Raw genomic sequence first — 23,243 nt, forward strand, 5'->3', positions numbered from 1 at the left:
TTTTCTATTCATACTAATTTTAAGGTCACAAAGTCGACAGGTCTTTTATAATTTAGAAATTTAGCAGGTACTCGTTACCGGAAACACCACGATAAATGAGTGCTGTGGTGGAAGGTTCGAGAAGGTTCTAGAAGCTCTGAAGGGGGAACTATTGATTATCCTTGTGTTTTCTTGCTTCTCACATGTTACAGAAAAATCCTTCGTAACTTATAAACCCATCGTGTCCGGACAACTGGATGTGATCTACGCCTTCTACGATACTTGCTGTATATCTGGGTAATATTGATACTGCTTGTTATTACTTATAACGTAATAAAACAAACTTTATATGGTTGTAATTTTCTTAGAATGGCTCACTGAACGTGCAGTGTGCACAGTTTTACATTTATTGTAATTAAAGCCATAGTAGAGAGCATTTCATAAAATTCAGGAATAAATCTGATAAGTACATGAAAAACATACCAAACCGCCTAGTTAAACTACATGATTGATGAGTTGGCGATGACAAAACATACCTTTTTCCTTCAAGATATTCATATATTAGCAAATAAAAGCAACAATTAAAACGGCAGGCAACTACAACCACCTGCCACCCAGTCTACCACGTGGGTACCATGTACTCCCGCACCACTGCTACCACGAGTTTGTGTGGTACCATTATTTCCTATGTCCACCACTACCACGTATTCCCATGCGTATTCCTACCTCGATATCTGCCGTTAATTCCTACTTCTAACACTACCAACAGTTCCTACCTCGAGAACTATTAATTCTGCCTGGAATAATAACCTGCCTCGAACACTACCATTCATTCCTACTACCATTAATGTCTACTTTGCACTACCTCGATCACTACTATTCATTCCTACCTCTAGCACGACCATAAGTGACACTAGGATCATCAGTAATACCACTATTCTCATTAATACCAGTTTCATCTTTAATACCAGTACCATAGTTAACCCCTTCAGCCCGAGTATGTCATCTTTTCAGACACCATCGTTAATACCACTGCACCTACAATAATTAATACCACTATGCCAGTAACCACATTAATATCACAACTCCTACCATTCCTATCAAAATACCAGTACCATCATTCATACCACAACTACCACCACTCATACCACTGCCAATATTAACACTAATACCACACCTGCCAGTATACTACAAATATACTACAACTACCACCATTAACACCACAGCCACCACAAACGCCATCATTATTACCACTATCGCAGTACCAAGATTTATACCACAAGTACCACCCTTCCAGTCACTATAGTCACTGCCAACAATTAATACCACAACGTCCACCCAGTACTACCACACTATTGTATTCTCCTAGTGGAAAAGGGTGCCTACACGTGGTGACATGGATGTTGCTGATTCCCCTGCCCGGCTATACATCCTTCAACTCCCTATCCCCTGAAATGAAGATGCAGGACAACTTCAGCCTGCAGTCCACTAGGTTCACGTTTCGGCTAAATTTTGGGCCACAACAACAAAAACAACAACTACTACTACCCTACCTATCTGCTACTACTAACACTTGTAAATTCTATCATTGTTACTTATAATTCTACTTAGCTACTACCAGCGCCATTATACTCGTTGTACTAATGACACCCACCTGAGTACGATATGTATACTACTGCTACTACTACTACTACTACATTACAGCCATTAGTACTTGAAATACTATCACGGTAGATTAATTTTACGAATACTGCCTTACTTATAATGCTACCAATATTGCTCTGCTTATAATACATCTACAAATTCTGCTTATATACCGCTACCAGTACTGCCCTGCTTATAATATTGCTCCTAGTTCTGCTTATAATACTATCAATACTGCTTCTAACGTTCAGTGAATATTATGTTGCTTATATGATGAGCAGTAGCTATACCAGTGAAGTAGGTGGAGGCTCCCTTCATCCACTTGTCTGCTTTAGCGAATACATGGTGTAACTTTAGGAAATCCCATTTGCCGCCCTGGGTGGTAACCATATAACCCAATAGATCCTGAATGGTGTAGTGGGAAAGAGCGACTTGAGTAGCTTCGTTTCTGCCTCTTACTCTCCTGATGGGGGGAAAAAAAAAAAGTTTGTATAAGATACTGTAGATATTGCTGACCCATTTATAATACCACTTACAATATTATCCTGCTTACAGGGTAGTAGTTGTAACCTAGTACTTAAGGTTTATATATATATATATATATATATATATATATATATATATATATATATATATATATATATATATATATATATATTACGTGTCCGACTCTGGGCAAAGGCTTCAGGGCCTATTCTCGAGTCTCAGTAGTCCTCCTTGGGGCCCAGTAGTCCTCCTGCATCTCCACATATCACCACTTCGGCGCTAACACCCACCATCCATATTGAATACATGCTAGGGCTGTCTCATACAGGACTGGTGTACTGGTATTAGCGGTGGTATTTTTAAGACATGTCGGCGGGCCATCTGGTAGATCAGAAAAGTCTGCTTTTTAAGAAATTCAAATCCTTAAACTGTTCTCTGCCCCAGCCGGGATTCGAACCTGGACTGCAGGCCGCCTCTCTACAAAGTAACTTGGATATTCTAATGATTTACTTGAACTTTCCATAGGAAGTAATCACGATTTAACGTCAATGTGGGAAGCAGTCAAACCTCTCATCACCTGTGTCACGTGAGGGCAGGCTCTACGCATCCTTACGGTGTAGAAATTTCTAGTCCTTTGGAAATTTCTGGTCCTTTGCGCACAGAAATTTCTGGACTTCGTCTGATAACCAGCAAAAGATTTTAGCTGGATGTCTTAATAGGGAAACGTATAATCCCATTTCTTGTATTGTTTTCACATTAAGGATCATGGTTCAAGAAACAAGACTGTAATGACTGCATAGCATTATCAACACGTGTATGTTGCCACCCCGAAGATGCGAAATTGGTAACTCTGGCTTAGTGTCATAATTAATATCCACGACTATGATCATTAATACTAGCTGTATCATTACTACTAGCACTATAATTAACCCCTTCAGTCCGTGTATGGTTCTGCTGCTGCTGCTGCTGCTACAACTACTATTATATACCGGTACTACTACTACAGTACTACTATACTCGCGACACCAGTTAAGCACTGCCAGTAGGCTACTACCCTTCTTATAATACTAAGGTCATTACTATTTATGATACTACGACCATTACTACCCTACTCATAATACTACCTTACATAAAATACTACTACGTGCATTACTTATAATTCTACTACGAATGCTACCCTCATTAAAATACTACAATTACTGATATCAGTAAAACCTTATTTATAGGACTACTACCGATCCTACTCTTACTGTTGCTACCAACACTTATTTTTATTACCAGCACTATCCTACTTATGATACAACTGTACTGTTTATAATTTACTACTACTACTACTACTACTGATCCATCTTGGTGTCCATTGACTGTGGGTCATGCTTTCGTGGAGTTAAACCCACCACCTTCTTTTGTTGTATTAGCGCTCTGTATCATTTACGACAATAAATATTTCAGTTAAGTTCAGATAAAGGAAACAGAGAGAGAGAGAGAGAGAGAGAGAGAGAGAGAGAATATTTTCATTTCGAGATGCTGGGATACTTCAGTCGTATTCTTGTTGGTTTAAATTTCAGAACATTTTCTTTGAGACTTATTTTGCCAAATAAGTTCCACATTTACATCCCCTTTTAGGCTACTGACCTTAACTACGCTTATAATAAAGCAATTAACAATAAGAATGTTAAGGTGCTGTAGTAGTAGTAGCAGTAGTTGTAATAGTAGTAGTGATGTAGTAGTAATAGTAGTAGTATAGTCTCAAAAACATTTCTGTATAGACTCCCACAATTTAATGGCATTATGGGTACCGAAAGGACATTGTTCTAGTAAGTTCTGTCCACGGCCCAGTAAAAAGGGCCCGGCCGTGGTTCTGTCATGTGAGGATAAGGCCTCGTGGGATCTTGGTGGGGGTGGATCCTTGAATGAAGAAATTTCTCGTCCTTAGAGTGGAGAAATTTCTAGACGTCATCTTACATAGCAAATAAAGAAGTCGCAGTATGGAAAATAATCTCATTTTATGATTTGTAAAATAAATTTACACCACGTATGCTAATTGTTTTGGTTCATGTAATTAGAATACTGTACCGTAAAAAATATAGTGTGTGCTACATTATCACCACATGTTAGAGGCCCTATGGAACTATCTAGGCGGTTCGCGGGTCCGTCTCGTGTAGCCTAGTGTTTGGACTAGGTAACGTCAGTGTGGAACCGTGTAAATTTGTAAATCCCAGTATACATTGTATATTCTTGCACTGCCCATCATTATTCGAGTAGTAGGAGTAAGGCCTCTAAAGCTAGGTGGGGGAAAAAAAAAAAAAAAAGCAATAAAGTAGCAAGGTAATACGCTCGCTGAGTGGCTGATGTACCTATTCCACTGAAGGCTCGATGAGTGGCCCAACGAATGGGTTTCGAGAATTTTCAGGAATGTATTTATGAACAATGTTTTGTGTATATGCTAGCTCAAATTACTGACATCCAACTGTGTAGTAACTGCTCTCATTGAGCTCAGTGGTAGTAACACCATTGATTATTTATACTTTTATAAATACACATCATGTAAGAGGTAAATACGGGTTATGAAAGACAAGTGACGTAACTTTAGGAAAAATGGACAATCTCTATCTGAATTGTATTGATGTATCGAATACGATGATTGATATCTACATATTAACTGCAGATGTGCGAAAAATAAAACAATCATATTATCAATATTTAAGGTGAATGCTTTGTAACAAAGGTTATTAAAAATCAAATTAACATTTAATTTGCTAGTGCAAGATCCTAGCTGTTCTATTGTTTGTTTTTACTTTGTTGGGGTACGGCGAAATTTCTACCAGACATAATTTAAGAATATTATTATATTTAGAAAAGGAAGTGGTTGGCATACTGATTCATCAGGTGAGTTATATGGTCGCTTCTAATGATCGTATCCAGAAATGGGATGTAGTTATTACATAGGGAGACTATAGTGAACATTTTGTTGTGAAGACTCAAGCATGTCTTAGCCGGTGTACTTGGTCAATGGGTGTACAATGAGTCGATGATGTAATAAAGGTATTGTATTTGCCCAATTGACATTTTTTTTCGTCTTTTACTGTAATTAAGAGGGATGGTAACATGCAGTACTGTTTCGAAAGTTCTGGACGTTCCTGGATGGTGCAATATATGATGCACTGCTTATTTTACTGGTAAATGTTTACCAACCAATAGCACCATTTTGTGTTCTGTTTAACCCTTTAAGAGTGGATTTGTAGTTTAAAAAAAAAAAAAAAAAAACTTAAGGTAAGCAGGTAAGCATATGCATTGCTTTAAGTAGTTGAAGCACTTTACCAAATCAGTAATTCATGATAGGCTGTTACATTTTTCTTACTGTTTATGGGGTGGTTGATAAACTTTTTTGTTAGAAATCTGTTTCCCATTGTTATTAGCTGTTTCACTTTGTCACTTCTTGTTTGATTTATAATTAGGCGAGTGTCCTAACCTTTCAGTTTTAACTAACCCTTACCAAACCTACCTTAACTGTTCATAATCATTTAATCATAACTTAACCTAACCACTAGTTAGGAAATGGGAATTGAAATTCACCTTTGAATATGTTTGGGTAAGTTTCTTCCATTATGCCAGAAACAAACAACCAGAGGTACTGATTAAGGAACATGATGATAATAACAGGGTGGGGTGAAAATTAAGTAGAAAAAGGTTATTTACCACCCAGAAAATAGCAAGAAAAATACAGAAAACAGTGGAGGAATTTGAATTACATTGGCAAGACCTTTCTGCTGCCTCAAGTAAAGCATCCATTTACCTAGCCCAACCACAGTAGGGATAGGTTAGCCGAAATCCATACTAGGATTAATGGTGATACCTTACAAGGTTTTGAATGCACTACAGATAGCAGTGGATACCAGTGAGGTAAAGTGGGAGATTATGTGGCGTACAAAGATTCTGAGACAACAGTGATCCTAACTCCCACCATCAATATTCACGTTTTTGAGACAGTAGATCTTGAGTCATCATTATGTTAGAGTGATATATGCTTGTCTCATTTGTAACTGCAGTTAGATGTGTATTAATAGAAGTTATGGGAAAAGGAAATTAACGACATACTGCATATGGTATGTATTTTATTCATGCTATGCACTGCTGATTTTGTTCAGCCTGAGAACCTGCAAGTAATGAAGAAGTTAATAAGGAAGGCTGCTGAGTGTAATTGTCAGGTGTCAGTAAAAATAAAGAAAAAAATGTTACTAGTTTGAAGTGTTTACAGTGCTTGCAATTTGACCCGTACTGTACATGAAGGAGAGTCAGTATGGCACCCCGTTCAACAAAATTATGTTTTGTTATCAGTCGGTACTATATTTTGGTACTAGTATTTTCTTATGCTTCCATTATGTGCTGTTGGATTTTTAAAAAAAATTTGGACATATTAGTGGTAGGTGGTGGCAACCACCATCCACTCACTTGATGTAGTGCTGCCTTCTTCATTCTAAACCTTTATCATTCATTTTCTGTGCCTGCCCTTCTCTCTTCCTATATCTCCCATCTTTCCTGTCACTTCTTATTGCTTTTTTTTCCTTTACAGGTGGCTTTACATTGAGTGACAAGCCAAATGGTTTCCTGTAAGCCAGGAAACCATTTACAATGCTAGGTGGTAACCATATAACCAAACCACATGTGCCCCCTACGTGACAACAAATGGGTTGGTGGAGGGTTAGTTCCCCTCCCCATAAAACAAATAACTCAATTTCAGATGGCCACCCCTTACGGGATTATGGCATCTGGCAGTAGATAGATAGATTTTCTCAAGTAAAAGTATGAGTCTTTATTATTAAAAATACTTGAAAAGTACCTGAACTGTACACCAGTTTTCATGAAACAAAGTCCATAACACAGTACTGCTTCCCTGCTGGCCACCTCTGCTTTTATGTACTGTAACAGTTAACTGCTGTGTTCTGTCCACTGTCGAAGGAGTTCGCAGAGAGTGTGTTGGGTAGCTAATGATTAGTTTCAGGCATATTTTTAAATGGAAATTTTAAGTGAGTGTCAGCAAATTCATCCTCAGTCATGGTGAGAGTTTCTAGTAAGATTTTTGTGTAATAATTGAATTTATATATGTTACCATTATATGACTTAGCTGATCCTTCTCCTGTCTTGGGGGAGTTCCTAGAATGTTTGTTGGAGGCCAGGATAATTACTTTATAAGGTAATAATATTGTACTTCCTGATTGTAACATAACTTGTCTTTCAGAATGGCCGGTGACAGCAAGACAATGCCTAAGCTGGACCTGACGCGGGACTCCAAGCACCTAAGCCAGGCTCAGCTTGACTACATGAAAATTATAGAGAATCAGGTGTGTGCTGTACATGGCAAAGATTGCAGTCCATTAGCTTATTGATTGGTTTATTACCTCCTGACACTTTTAGTTAGCTCAGATGTTTGCTTAACAGAATGGTACAGATATAGCCATAATAAGATCTTCATGGCCGTTTTGAACCATTGTACACTTGCTCCTGCGTAGGGGTATCAGGCTTTGCCTTTGAATCTCAGTCCTTTGCAGCTCCTCGGGTTCAGTTACAATCATCTTGCCATTACAGAAGAATGGCTAAATGTATGGGGATCTGCTTGCACAGCCAAATGTGCAACCCAGCATTGGTGCCAACATTGTCGAATTATATTCTTATGCATGTATGTAAATTTCATGAGTCATAATTGAGTGTTGAAGATGACCAGTTTTCAATGTTTCATAGTCTGCCCCCACCCACCAGGAGTTGTTTCAGTTACACATGACTGGCTGTGCATCTGCTTGCAGTAATTTTTGCACCATTGCATGAAAACTTGTATTTGTGTATCGATGCCAATGATATACATTTTGTTGAGGAAAATGCGATATTGTATTATATTTAACTGTTCAAATGAGGGCCCTCCCACCTCATGTACTGTATTAGTGGGAAGGAGAATTAAGATACTGGTAGCTAGTTTTCCACATAGTGTAATATTAACAGTTGCCCTCAAAATGTGCTGTTGCGCTTGTGAAATGTAGCCAGGATCCCATAGCTTGAATGATGTGTAAATTACTGTATTATGTGGCTTGCTGTCTCTTTTGTTGTTTCTGGATCCTACCTCACCCCATCTTTAGGTGGGAAAAAGGATCAGGTTGATGTTGAAGATATTGATTAACCCTTTGAATCTTGGTGATGTCCCTTTCAGTTTGTTCTTCCTGCTACTAGACAATATTATTCACTGTAGGAAAAGCCTCTTGTACCAAAGATGTTGCAATACTGCTATATGTAGCCCCTTTAGTTAAAAAAAAAAAAATGTCCTTAGCCTAATAAAATTATCAAGAAGAATAGTTTATTCATTTCAACTAGATGGGGATTTAGGCTATGCCCTTGTGCAGCCTATTTTTTGTTGTTCAGTGACAGAAAATGACAGATGCTTGAGCTCCCATAGCACTTCTTTGTGACTGGCATCATATGCTGGTATTAGTCGTTTGTTGTAACACAGCACTGGTTGTGGTGAAGTATAAGTTTTACACCGCATGAGTGTGAAATGAGTGTAATAAGAATGAAATGAGAAAATCATGTCTGGGCTCAGAGGATAAATACTTAAGGCAGATAATGTCTTCCTCCACAGAATGCAGAGAGAGTGCGTAAGTTGGCCCTGCAACGTAAGAACAACGTGAGGGTTGGGCTACTGCTGGGGTTGGGAGCGCTGGGTGTTTACTCTTACTCCATCTATTCTGTCAAGCAGGAGAAGTTCCTCGATGAACTTGATTAGTTCCTCCACCTCCTTTGAAAAGTGGCGTGGCAGGTACAGTTAATTCCTTGAGCCGTGTGACCTATGTTATTGTAATTTCTCATTATGTGGTACTTCTTTTCACTTTCATTGCAGTTAAAATATACAGTAAGTTACAGAAAAATTTCCCATCAGTGATCCATTGTCACCTGAATCCACATTTAAGTTTTAAAAAAGTGCATAGCAAATTTTCATTGTTACCTGAATCCACAATAAGTTATAGAAAAAGTACATATCAGCATTCCATTGCCATGTATAAAGCTCGTTTGCCATTTTCTCCAGTTTGCAGTACTAATTGTAAGGGAAAAGAAGAGTTATTATAGAACACATCCCAGACTTATGATGCCCACCTGTAAGTCCTTTTTTGTTGGCCATGATGTTTACCTGTAAGTCCTTTTTTGTTAGCCCCTTCCCATTTTTAATTAATCCCTTCAGTCTGATGATGCATATTGTATTTTATTCTTGTAGTCTCCAGGTGATTTAATTCAGATTAGTTAGCTAAAACCCCTTTTAGTGAAGGAGTTACTGAAGACTGTCTGGCCCCTCCACTTCCAAGAGTCTCAGAGATTGAATAAAATTGCTGTGTAATTATGATATGCAGTTTTATTTAGTTTACTGTAAACTTGTAAATATGAATGTCAGAAAGAGGCAGCACATCAAGGACTTAATGTGTGGAAACTGTTCATGCTTAACTCCGGATCCTGCAAAATTGAGTTTCACTGTACTCAGATTTATCTACTGTAGGTTATGCCATACTGTAGGAGATGCATAGTTTCTTATAGATCTGTGGCAATCTAGACTTTTAGGTTGTATTATGGATATCCAGACTAACCAGCACATTAGATTAAAGACTCATTCATTCATTCATCACCCAGTCCATTTTTGCCCCATCAGGAGGATAGAGGCTTTTTTTTTGTTTTTTTTTTTTTTTTTTTTTGTCAATACATAGATTAACCTGTCAACTGCAGTAGTTTTTTCCTGAGCTGAAAAAAAAAATGTTTGGTGTTAGCTGGAATGAAATACAAAGCTCTTTAAAATTGGAGTGAAACATTGAGATTTATTTTTTTCTTTCCCTCTCTCTGCTGGGGTAGATTCTTTGGCTGAATAAATTGATCTGATGTATGTTGGAAGATGTAGAGTGGAGTGGAGATATATGTGAAAGAAGGTGGTATGAGTTTAAGGGAGAGCAGCCTGATGAAGGAGGGCAGGGTGGCATGGAGACAATTTATTCATGGCTGTGCTTTCTGGGATTAAGGCGTATGGCTGTAGATAGGTAGATAGATGGATAGACTCGTCGGTATTATTTTGCAGCCATCGGGTTAAAATACAGGCTTCACTAAAGACTTAACCATTTTGTATGATATTTAAGTTATCAGGTGTTTCATACAGGTAATGATAGTAGTCTGTCCAACTCACATATTGACTCATTTTCAGGACATGCTGATGGACCTGCTTCTTCTGGCTGGCTGACCCCATTCTACTGGTAAACCCTTTCAGTCTGATGTCATTTTTTTTTTTTCCCACTAGTCTTGCTACTTGCAGGTGATATTACTTAGTTGATAAGACTTCTGGGAGGGGATGGGTTAAATAAAGCTTTCATGAACCCCTTCACCTGTAGAGGTTCGTCTGAAGGTTAATAAAATCATTTGAAGTTGGTGGAAGAAACTGGAAAAAAGTCCTTGGATTTAAGGGGTTATTTGATCTGTTTTACTCAATAAGCACAATTATCATCCCCAGGAACAATCCATTACATTGCAGTTTTAGTTATCCTTCCAATGTAAGTGTGCTGATATTTTAAATATGCCTTATATATTATAGTACTCTAACCAGTATGAACTGTTGTGCAATTGATAATGACTATATTCCGTTCTGTGGCCACGTTAGAATTTTGTGGCCTTTATTTTGGCAGCTCAGCATGCAGAGTTTGGGATTTAGCTAAGAACAGTTACCTGTCTAGTGGTTGTATTTGCTTTAGGATTGAATTTCTTAATTCGATTACAAGATTCACATAGACCTGAGAAGTTATGACTTATTACTCTTTTATTTATGTGCATATTTTACTCATACAGTAAACCCTCTATATAACAGACCAGTTGAGGGGAAGAGTGGGTTGTTAAATCCAAAAGCTCACTAAATTTGATGTTTGACAGTTATCATAATTTACAAATCCAGTTCATTATATACCTACTCGTGATCATTAGATATATTGTGGTACAGTCTTACTCAGTACAGTAATGTATACAGTGCTTAGATATGTTGTAAGTTACTAAAACTTTTTAACCAATGGTAACTGTAGTCCAGTAAAACAGTAAAATTAACCAGGTAACTGGCAGGACAACAGTGGAGGTGTTATGCTTTGTAGAGCTAACCCTGTCACTGTTGGTTGGTTGGTTGGCTGGATCTGCCATGTGAACTGAATCTTATACAGTATATGAGAATATTGATTGGTTGTCTCAAAAAGTTCAATAATGCCAAACTTAAGTGGAGGTTCGTTATAGAGGGTTTAATGTATTTGTATTAGTAATTAAGAGTTACTGGGAATGATGTAGTCAACTGGTTACTCAGCTGTAGCTTTGTATGCTGTAGTCAGCCATGCCAGCTCCTTTCGATGTAAATATTGTATATTTTGTGATCAGTGTGAGTGGTCTGTTTTATTGACATGTTCAAATGTTTACCACCAGGCCACTGCAGGTAACTAACTGAGGCAACAGTTAGCTCTGTTTTGAGTTGGGAGTCACATATATATATAACAGAATTACTATAGGTATGCAAAATATAATTCTGTGAGTTGGGAAAGTCTTTGTACTGTTGGAGATAAGTGTTGCAATGTGTGGTATGAAAGTATAAATTGGTGTTGGTGTGGTACAGCAAGATATGGTAGTGTGTGCAGTGGTAATGTAAGGTGTGGTAGTGTGTTCTGTGACAGTATGTGGTGTGGTACCTGTAGTATGTGAATAGGTAATATGAAGTTCAGTGTGTGTTGTGAGAAATGTTAGGTTTGGTAATATGTGTTGAAGTGTTTTAATAGGCAAGTGGCATGGAGAATGTCCCTCAAAAGAAAATACGACAAGTTACCAGTATTTTTATTACCGTATTCTTTGGGTGCTATGCCTGTTAATAGAAGTGGGTGGCTATTTATTTCATGTAGTATTTAGTGTGAGGTGCAGAAATACTTGCTGTCAGTTTGGTAAAATAATGCCAGGAAATTCAGTAATGGAAATTGGAATGTGAGATGGGTTACAGTTTTATTTTGTTATGTAAAAGTAATAAAAAGCATTGATGAATAAACCTGTCAGGTATCAGCCAAAATTAAATTCTTGAGTTGAGGTAGGTTTTAGGTTTCTTACGTCTAGCTGTTTTCTTTTGGAAAATAAATCATCAGATGTTAGATGAGCAGCCTTGGAACTTCTTAGACCAAGTTGAATAAATCATCTGATACCAGCCAGAGTAAATACAAAAGACATGTCCTGGCTGAAAAAGATTAAAGCCTCAACTATGGTATTGGTTGAATTGATTTGTAAGGGCTTTGCTATTTAGGGACATGGCACTTTTAAAGTATTGTACTTGACTATTGTATGATTAGTTCCAAAAGAGGCTGTGTAGTATGAATGGTTACTGTAGGTACTCTGGTTGTTATGAATAACTGTAATCTTGCTTAATTATGTAACAGCCCGGGGTGTAGAATGAAAAAAAATATGAATATGATAATGTTTTATATAATGATTGTCTTTCTCTTCTGCTTCCATTAACCTATAGACTGACTTAACTCTTCAAAAAAATGTAATGAGCAACTTCCGCACAGTTTTCAGGGAGGGAAACTGGTTTTACATGTCCCAGGGTTAAATTGGAGTTGAGTTATTGTTAGCTAACTACAATACTATACTCTTTTTACCTTGGTCAGATTTTCGTCCTTTTGTAGCTTAGTGGCAGAAAAGGGGATTGCTGTGGATCCACATCCTTTTCACAGCATTTTTCATGATGAGCATCTAATGTTAATCCGTTGCATTAACTCAGCATTCAAGGTAGAAAGATGGTAACTTTAGGCTGAGTTAGAGCAAAATGAGTGTAGTAAGTCATTTAGCGATATTCGTGCCGTGGTTAAATAAGACTGTCTGTGTAGGGTAAGAGATGGTGTTTAGCTCCTTGAATCATAGTGATAATGCTCTTTGTTACTTATTCTTGCCTTTACCAAGCAATTATATTCATCTTAGGAAAGACTTTCATGCTGAAGTAATTTATTAGGACTATATCTAAGCTCTTTAGTTTGAAACATGTATCCTAAGCTGAATAAAACCGTCAGAAGATGGCAAGAATAAAATGAAAAAGATGTCCCAGGCTCAGCGAGTTAATCATCATTATTCCAGGTATTATTCCCACCTATGAGATGGGGTGTGGTGGGATCAGGAAGTAGAGGGAATGCCTTAAAGCAGAATTATCACACAGCATTCCCTGTCAAATGGACCACACAGCCATTCACGCCCCTCATGGCACAGCCTCACAAGCAAAAACATTTGCTCATATTTTTTTTCCTCTCTCTTTCTTTCTAAAGATACACTTGACATAAACCTGTGAGATGGAGGCACTTTATTGATTTCCAAGTTTAAAAAGGGATGTCAGACCCTTGTCATATGCTTTTCCTTACATACAGCAGTTCATCCTTCCATTTTATTCATTATCAGTTCTTTTGCTCTGGGTATAAAAACACCTTTATATATGTATATATATATAATTTTTATTTTTTATATATAAATCACTGTGTATAACACAGGTACTGAACCATCAGCCTGAGGGACTGATGGTAGAAGATGATGCAATATTAAGGTGGTGATGGTGGGTATAATATTATAATGTAGAGCCATGACAATGGTGGCGGTGGCTATAGTTCGTCCATATTAACTTGGCGGAGATTTTCTTTTTGCAGCTAATTACTCATTGCTTGGGATAGAATAAGACAGTACTGTGGCTCTACATCCTTTTCAAAGTACTTTTTTGTGACTAGCACCATATTCAAGTGTTAATCTCTTGCAACAGCTCAGCGTCAATGTGGAGAGATGGCAATTTTAGGCCAAGTTAAAATGGACAGAGTATACAGTAGGTTAGGGAGAGGGAGGGTTGGGTTTGTTGGAGGATACAGATACATTATGGTGGGTTTTGTTGGAGGATTCAGATGCATTACTGTATATCAAAGGTATGATTGGAAACAAAAGTTCACCAAACAGCTCACCTCGTACTTCTCACATGTCTTTACAGGCTTATAATCCTAAGCTGAGTGAAGCTTGGTTAGTATCTACCCATAGATGATTCTCTTTGAGTTAAGTGATGGACTTGCCCAAAGTGTGAAGTAGACACAGGGGAATAACAGGTGAACTTTTGTCCCTGACTTTACTATCACAACCAAAATTTGGCATGCTATAGCAATAATAGCAAGTGTTTTTCTATAGTAGCAGTATATATAAAATGTACAGTGAAAGAGAGAAGGATGAAAATGAAGGATACTATTTTTTTTTTTTTTTTTAAGAAAAAATTTGAAATATGGAAGGCGGGGCACATTGGTGGCAGGGGACTGTTGGCAAATTTTTGCTTGTGATAGTATATCGTGGGAGTTGTGGTGCACTGTATGAAAGACAACCCACGAGGGGACTTGTGGTGATGGTGAAGCTGTGATCTCCAGCCTACAAGTTAACCTGTATAGCAAATGAGACTTGCAATTTTCCTGTGAATGCCTCTTAACTTGGATCACTGTATTTTACCCACAAGTTAACAATGTCAATACTCCCAACATGAAGAAAAGAGGGTACAGTACTTGGTTCAAGGGATACATGGCAGTTTAACTTTTGGAATGCTAAAGTGATCACAGTTGAAGCTCCATACTCAGTGTTTTGTGCTCCTTTGGTTTCAAACCTTCACTCTTGCAGCAGGGAACAGTTTATGCTCTAACCCTTGAATCAGGGTAATGTACATTTATTTTATTTATAATATCACCAAATGAATATATTCACCTTAGGAAATGCTTCTTGTCCTGAAGGGCATTATTGAGTCTATATCTAACCTTTCAGGTTTGGAACATCTGTCCTAAGCTGCATACAGTCATCAGGAGATGAAAAAAGTAAAATACAGAAACATTTCTGGGGTCAGTGGGTTAGCCCCATAAGTTTGAGAGGTATTTTCAAAGATCAGTGAAATTATCTAAAAGAACTGAGAGAGACAGTCATCAGGAGATGGCAAAAGTAAAATACAGAAACATTTCTGGGCTCAGTGGGTCAGCCCCATCAGTTTGAGAGGTTTTTCGAAGGTCAGTGAAATTATCTAAAAGTACTGAGAGAGAGGGAGAGAAGGTAATAGCAAATACATTACTTTCAGTCTTAAATTATTACAATCACAGTACTGTACTCACTACAGTTATATGAATTCTTTATATAGTTGACATGCTTAAAAAAATCATCTGTGAACTTTATATACCCTCACAATTATAAATAATATCCAGAAGTCCAGTTTGTTAGATAACCTCAAATTACATTCCTCCATCATCCAAAATAATTGCATCAAACAACACTCATACTTTATGATAAAGCTGAGTCACATATCACTGTAAATATGGAAGGTGTTTTGTAGTTATCACACTGCATGGATACACTTCTTAATCCAGGGTCCCATAAGTATAAAATTTGCAGACTAATAATTTGTCTACAAACTAAAGTATGGAAATTATGGTTTTATGAAGTATGGATAATAAGAGGTGTGGTGTGTATGGAGAGGTAGTGAGGTGGAGCGTGGTATGGTGGTGCTGTGGTGGTTTATGAGGTGCAGTAAGTTGTTGTAGTGTAAGAAAGTTTGTTGCTGTGGCCTTAGGCTCATCAGGACGTGAACCTGGTGGATTACAGACAGAAATTGTCCTTCTCCTGCAGTTCACCACCTTCCTTTCAGAGGATAGGGAGAGAGTTGAAGGATGTTTGTATAACTGTTGCTGTATCGGCACCACTGTGTGAAGGTATCTCTCTCCAGCACCAAGAGAATTAAAAGGGTGCATTATGGCATATGGTGTAATTGTGTTGTGATGGTGATGTTTGTGGTATGTGATGCAGTTTGATATTGTAGTATAAAGAAGGTGAAAAGGTGCAGAATGTGGTGTGGTGTGTATGGTGTTGGGATGATGTATGAGTTAGAGTGTGGTGTGGTAGTGGTGATGGTGTAGAGGGAGTGAAAAGATGCAGTAGTGTTACAATGATCCCTCAGATGGAGAGTCTATTGGCTCAAGGTCCCCATCATTGACCCTGCGTGATATACTGATCTCTGTCCTTGTCTCAAATCGAATGCGTGGAGTGGTGGGGCGGGGCTGTGGGGTGGTGGTGGGTTTGGACTGTGGGGTTGTGGTGGGTTGGGGCTGTGGAGTTGTTGTGGTTTGGGGCTGTGGGGTTGTGGTGGGCTGGGGTCGCGGGGTGGTAGTGGGAAGGGGTTGTAGAGTGGTGGTCGGAGGGGCTTGTGGGGTGGTGGTGGGGCGGTGTTTTGGGGTGGTGAACCGGAACTGTGGAGTGGTGGGGTGAGGTTGTGGGGTAGTGGTGGTGGTGGGGAGATTTTGGAAGGTGAGGGGTTGGAGGGGCAAGGAAGGTGTGGTGGAGGGCTCGGGCTGGGTGCCAGGGGTTGGGACAGGCGATGCAGGTTCGGGTGTGTCCACTGAAGGTGTTGGAGTACTCCTTATACTTTCCTGAAGAAACACACAAAGAGTTAAACGATGGAGGAGGGTGAGGAAAAACTAAGAAAGAATAATAATAATGATAATCATCATCATCATCTGTACCTCCTTTCCCACCCAAGGGCAGGGTGAGGAATAATGATAATAATAATAATTAAATAAAAAGAATGAGTCAGAAAGTAAGAAACATTTGACATGGAAAACTTTTTGCCATGAGTTCCTAAGGTTTTGTGAAAAGATGGGGCAATACATTGATGACTGTGATCTGTTTCTGTACTGTACTGACTTTAGGTAATTTTCTCACAACAGTTGCATTGCAATAATTCATTTCTGGTGTTATTCTAGTGCAACACCAACAAAATACAGTACTGTACAGGACTATGTGATACTTTATAATGCTGTTAAGAGCAACAGAGTAAGGACCTAATTTTACAAGTACAATAATAATAATTGATTTGGAACTTTTACAGCTAAGTAGTAGACACAGTGTATGTAAACTTCAGTATTTCTTATCGCCAATGACAAATTGATATAGTGGACCAATAATAGTACAGGTACTGTATTACAGTACCAAGAACAAAAAAAAAAAAAAGACATCCTTCTGAAAGGGCTAAGAATGGTAGGACATTACCTGTTCAGTGTCAAGGAAGGGGTCAGTAGGCTGTTTGTTGATGGCAGCAAGGATGTCCTGCTCTGAGATGCCCAGCAAGTGGTCCACGAGAAACACATTGGCCAGGTTGTAAAGGTATGTTTGTTCACCCACCAGACGACCCTCACCAACTGCCAATCCTCCATCTGCAAGACATCATCATTCACTCTAATGCTTTGCTTCTTCTAGGTAACCCCAACAAGGGATGGTCATGGGAGAACAGTATCCAGACTTCATCATCCACTCACACTTATCTGACTTTCAAACACTCCTTTTCCTCTTCTTTATCTTTCACTAACATTCTTTACTGTTCCACTCTCCTTATTTCATTTCCAATCGATATATACATATTGAAAGCAGTGTTACATGCTTGTACTGGTCTGTATTTTTCACCTGATAGCAGCTTCCCAAGCTGCAAGGTCTCCCACAGTACAGTATTTTGCATGAATTCCCTAACACTGAAGTTCCTTCAGGATTTTATCCCATATTTTCCATGGTCTACCCCAAAATGCTCTTCCTTCCATGCTCAGACCTGTACTATGCTTCGTGCAGTTACTCTTGCACATCATCTACTCATGTACAAACTACTTCAGCCTGCCCATACCAATCAATAACATCAGTTGCCTAAACATTCTCATGATGCCAAGCAAATAATGCTTCACTTATCTGTGCAACTCTTGCAAATTTTAAGTCTCATGTCTTCACATGATGGAAAAGGGCCACTTCAGTTCTAAGGTTGCGTGAAAACTGATGGGTCTTAGTTATGGGACAGGAATAAGTTTCCTCGGCTGCCTGTCAAATCCACCTTTCAATCTTACTAAATGTGACATCACTGGTAACTGAGCTGAAGGGGATAGGGATCTTTGTAGGCTAGAACAAATGTGTTACAGCTTCTAGCCAGCTTGGTAATCTTGTCTGCCTACTATTCACAGCATCTGCTGTATTTTTTATGTATACAGTACTATAATTAACCCTTTTAAAACAAAGGTGGTTTTATCCTTCTAATGACAGTTTTATTAAAGTGTGGGAAATTACAGCTTGTGACAGTGGGACTGATGTACCGGTATGTCAGATGCATCCCCATACAGGAATGTAATTGTCCCTTACCCTTCCTGTGGGAAATTTGCAGGAGAAATATGCCATTGGTAACTGATATCATGGTTCAAAAAGCTTCATCATGCAATTCTGTAGCTGTGCCTAGGAGACATGAAAGCATCTCTTGTGGCAGTGAGGGAAGTATCTGAGGTTGTGCATGATCATAGTGAATTTGATTAGGAAGGCACAGTCAGGGAGAAAAGCTTGCCTACAATTCCACTGCATCTACTTTACATTCAGGGCATGTTTATCACTTTTCTCCCTAATGCTGATGCATCATCTGTGGGCAGACAGACTTTACCAGGACATTTTGAGACTGGAAATAAGAGCCAGTAGAGAAAAGTAAGAAGTGGAAGAGGCGAAATCTTAAACTCTTGTCCCCAAGTTTAACCTTGATAGTTGCGATGATGAGGCTGGTTATAAAGCTACGTTCATGAGCAAAAGTATGCCAACAGTCCTCTGCTAGCATTGTGTCCTGTCATCCATATTAATTCTCTTTCCTCCCTAAATGTCAGAGAACACCTTTCCTTCTCTAACTCTATTGTTGTGTGCTTCATATTGCAAAATATTTAATATAACAGTTTCCACTGTCACAAGTCAGTTGGTAAATGATGATAAACTTTTGATCATGAGTGTACCTGGGAGGTTGGTGATGGTGAGTGTGGTGTTGGCAAGGGTGGTGAGGGTTATGCCAGGCTTGAGGTCAGCTTGGTAGAGGCGGCCGGGCACCAGGTGGGACAACACCAGGCGGTCCCTAAGGTCGGAGTCCAGAAGGAAGGGATCGGGGGCATCAGCGTACAAGGCTGTGCTGATGGCTTCGTCCGTTGGGATAAATGCAGTGTACTTTCGGGGATCTAGGTTCTCTGTAGAAGCAAAAAGTTTTAATGGATTTGGGTATACATTAAATGCTTGCTGCGAGTCTTTCTTGATGTTCTTGTTTAATGTTTAGCTCACACAAGATTACAGAAAACTTGCCTAATAAGGTTCCATTGTTATGTACTGTATGAAGATGATTTACCAGTTTCCCCCATTACAGCACAATACCAATTGTACTGGAAAAATTGTGATATTCTGGAATGCATTCCTGACTTCCAATGTGGGATACCTGTTTTGTAGTCATATCTGACCAAATTGCTGAGTACAGTACAGTATATTCGTAGCATTTTATCAACTACCCTAACGTTACTCCGGTCTTAGCATTGGTATTGTAATATAACTCATTTCCATGCAGCTCAATTCACAATCCTATCCTAATATATGCTTACCAACTCTACCCTAACTGAACCCAAGCCAATTCTAATCTCATCTACTCAACCCTGTCATACTGTACTTCTCCACTCTGTCCAACTCCATACTGCCCTGCCCTATCCTAATCAAAATAAACATTACCAATCCTACTTCCAGTTATCTAACCCCACACTAGCAAACCATACCCATCCTAATTTATCCAAACCCAACCCCAACCACCCCTCACCGTCATGGCCCGGAACGAGATAAGCGAGGTTGGTGAGGTTGAGGTACTCGGAGAAGTATGAGGTTTGAGGCTGCTCCTCCACCCACCACAGGAGGTGTGAGAGGAACTGTGAGGCAGGCCAGGGGTAGCCTAAGAGTGGGGCTGTCTCAAGATCACCATATTGGGATTGGAGTTCCGATATCTGTGGGAGGGAGTTGCCATTTAGAGTTGAAATTTACTATACACTTCACTTTAACTTGGTGTAAAATTGCCATCTCTACATCTTGAGTGATATCTGCAGGAGGGAGTTGCCACTGTAAGGCTGCAATTTACTATAGGCCTACTCTGTCTACTTTTAGATGTAAAACTGCCATATCCAAATCTTGAATGCTGAGCTGCAATAGGAGATTAACACTAGAATATCTTATCTAATCTAAAAACAAATCTATGCTTTCTTTTAAGGAATCCCTGTATTAGAGCTGGCCAAGGTACAGCTGATGTTTTCTATGGACCGGAAGCTAAAGCAAGTGCCCAAACCAGCTAATTACTTCTCAACAGTTGGAAGTGGTTGGGAAAAAAAAAAAATCTGAGATGTCTTATAAGATTTATAAATATGTGAGAGCCTCAGCTTACTCTGTGTACAATCAGTCAGAAGAAACAGAGTGACTGTACTTGTGGCTGAATATTTCTTGTCTAAGAATGATGATTGTATGGTTAGCTAACAAGGCTTGCAGACACATTTTATTCTCATGGTTGTACCTCCTAGCATCGATGGTAGCCACCCATCTGCTACCACCATGAATGTGGTACTTGTCACAAAAAACTATTCTGGGGAGGATGTAGAGCAACAGTATTTGTTTGATTCTGCCGCTGGACTATGGGAAATTGGCTGCAAATTGATGAAAATATCCAAGTTAAAGCAAATGAACTATAGACAGGGTAAAGGAAAGGGATTAGGACTTTGGGATGCCTGTCTGGGGTTAAGGTTGCGGTATTAGGGTTGTAGCTCTAATACCTATTGGGGAGAGAAGGTAATAGTGAGGCTGGAGAAGTTTTGGTTAATGTTTGAACATGTTGGAATGAGGTGTGGAGTCGGAGTTTTGGAAACAGGCTGACTCCTTTTAAGAGAGTGGGTTAAAATGAGGTTGAGGAAGATTATCTGGTGCTAGAAAGGTTTGAACTGAACATAGGCTATAGGGTTAAAGTAAAAGGGGGCTTTAGGGGTTGGAGATAAATGATGTTGGCCAGTTTTGATGTATGGAGTTAGATGACGATTCTTGAAGATAAAATTGATACTAGAGGGAATTGAACTGATCATGGTATGTGGGGTTGGCTTGTGACAGGGAAGTTGGATTTTTGGAGAGGTTAGCGAAATGGTAACACTGTGAGGTTTGCTATTACCCTTTTTACTCTAACTTGGTCTAAAACTGCCGTCTCCCCACCTTGAATGCTGAGCTGCAGCAATAAATTAAACCTAGAATATGGTGCTAGTCATGAAGAAGTGGTGTGGTAAGTATGCTGAGCCGTAATATTGTAATTTTATGCCAATTAAACTATGTGAAATAAGCAGCAAAAGGACGAAAATCTGGGCCAAACGTTAGACACAGTAGGCTATAGTTTTAAGAGAGGGGGTTACAGTGAGACTGATTATTAATTTTGGTTGAACTGGGCATGGGATATGGAATTGAGGTACAATATACAGGAGGTTAAGGAGCTGAAAATATTGTGAGGCTGGCTAGTTTGGGGAGGTGGGATTGCACTGAAGTTATAAGGACGTAAACTTAAGTATTGTGGGGTTTGGGTATACAGAAGGTAAACCCCCTTCAGCGAAATGAGCATTTTGTATTTTATTATTGATATCCGAACGATTCTGTAAAGCTTTGAAGAGGAGTCGCGATCAATAGGACCTCCTTGGTGGCGATGGGGGGTGAGTTTCCATGAACTTTCGTATCTCCCCAAGCAGCATAAAATTGTCTGAAGGTAGCAAGAATAAAAAACCTTGCAAACTCAGTATGTCCACACCTTGCTTTCCTTCACATTCACACATGATTATGTAGCATATATATATATATATATATATATATATATATATATATATATATATATATATATATATAGGGAGAGAAACATAGAAAGTATTATAGCAATAAGTACACAAATAAATGAATGAGAATAAATTCGTTGAATACATAATAGATTTTAAAAAGTACATACGCACGTACCCTCTCGTTGTCAACAAAGAGAAGCTGATTGATGGAGTAAGCCCGGCCACGTGAAACTGGTTGCTCGCTCTCCAATATCACCTCCACACCGTTACCCAGGAGTCGAGCTGCCAATACACGACTGGTTAGTATGTGGGTCTGTGTTGTGTACTACCTGTTGCTTTGTTTTCATGTTTAGTTTTGGAGTTGTAGGGAAATGAAGTTGGTAGCTTGTCATGGTTCCAGTGTCAGACTGGTACATATTATCCTAAATTCTTTCAGTACAACGGTGTCATTATATTTTAGCTTATTCATACTACTTCAAGTTCATTTAACTTATGTGAGACAGAACTGGTGAGGTTATGCCCTTCATTATCGCTGAATCTTGCACTTGCGAACGGGGGTCTGAGCTGAAGATGGTTGTCAGACAAGCCAAAGCAAAATGAAGGATACTTTTGAGTTGGGACTGACTTTCAGTTTGGTGTCTTATATTGTTCTTCAGACCCCCAAAGGATTTTATTCGGAGATTGCTCTTGTGAAGGGATTAGCGTTTAGGCTGACTGGTTAGGTGTGACATTCAATGTGAGAAGCCTCTCAGGCTGAATAAAATCTGTTATATTTCGGCACAAATTGACCGGAACCATTTTTCTACATAAAATATTACTCGATCAGCAAAGTAGTTGGTTTAAAAAGTTGCGGACATGTATAATTTTGACATAAAGAACCTAATCAGTCTATAATTATGCAAAGCAAGCCTAGAGGGACAACCGGATCTTGAAAACAACATTCTTTGATGGTAACGTTGTCACACACACGTCAGCCATGACTAAAACTCTCAGTCGGAATTATACCAACCATCAGGTGAATTTCATCTTATACCAGCAGCTACCAAAAAACCAGAAGCATTCTTAGCAGGTCGATTCCGTAGAGATTTTGTGGGAAAAAAATTGCTTTTGTTTAACGTTCTAAGTAATGCTAGGACGATTGTTAAGTATGGAATGAGTACCGTAGACACCAGACTTTAACGACTGAAAATTGTTGTATTTCCATCTTGAATAGACTATGAGTTGTTGCAAGAGAATAACACTAAAAATATGATGCTAGCCACCACAAGCACATGAACAGGCATCTCTTCAGAAAACCGAAAACAATAAATTTGTGTACCCTCACACATTACGGGGAATACCTGCTTAATAATTTGGGTATTCCAGTTACTTTAACCATGATTCCTTTTAAAGCTACCATTGCACTATCAGAAG

General features: G+C 38.9%; 2 protein-coding genes across 3 annotated transcripts in view; one reads left to right on the forward strand and one right to left on the reverse strand.

Annotated features, from left to right (window-relative positions):
- The first annotated feature begins 166 nt into the window (after positions 1-166).
- Ccdc56 (Coiled-coil domain containing 56) lies at positions 167-12,726 on the forward strand. 2 transcript variants are annotated; one of them, XM_080278238.1, is made up of 4 exons: positions 167-276; positions 7,349-7,451; positions 8,735-8,911; positions 10,331-12,726. In XM_080278238.1, exons 2-3 carry the CDS (start codon positions 7,350-7,352, stop codon positions 8,876-8,878), a joined length of 246 nt encoding a protein of 81 aa, XP_080134364.1. In that variant the 5' UTR covers positions 167-276; position 7,349; the 3' UTR covers positions 8,879-8,911; positions 10,331-12,726. The 2 variants fall into 2 exon arrangements, with proteins under 2 accessions (XP_080134364.1, XP_080134363.1); XM_080278237.1 differs by lacking the exon at positions 167-276 and adding an exon at positions 4,913-4,998.
- A 2,391-nt stretch (positions 12,727-15,117) lies between these two features.
- LOC145407229 (uncharacterized) overlaps positions 15,118-23,243 on the reverse strand; it is an 82,817-nt gene continuing 74,691 nt past the window's right edge. The window contains exons 7-11 of the mRNA XM_080278264.1: positions 22,006-22,112; positions 19,805-19,985; positions 18,969-19,193; positions 17,218-17,381; positions 15,118-16,598 (exon numbers count right to left, since the gene is read on the reverse strand). Of these exons, the coding sequence (XP_080134390.1) occupies positions 16,113-16,598; positions 17,218-17,381; positions 18,969-19,193; positions 19,805-19,985; positions 22,006-22,112 (1,163 nt within the window). The 3' untranslated portion in view covers positions 15,118-16,112. The remainder of the gene's footprint in view (positions 16,599-17,217; positions 17,382-18,968; positions 19,194-19,804; positions 19,986-22,005; positions 22,113-23,243) is intronic.

The sequence above is a fragment of the Coenobita brevimanus genome, chromosome 72, assembly GCF_032717465.1.
Source record: "Coenobita brevimanus isolate Jiangsu-jjx chromosome 72, ASM3271746v2, whole genome shotgun sequence".
NCBI classification, from domain to species: Eukaryota; Metazoa; Arthropoda; class Malacostraca; order Decapoda; family Coenobitidae; genus Coenobita; species Coenobita brevimanus.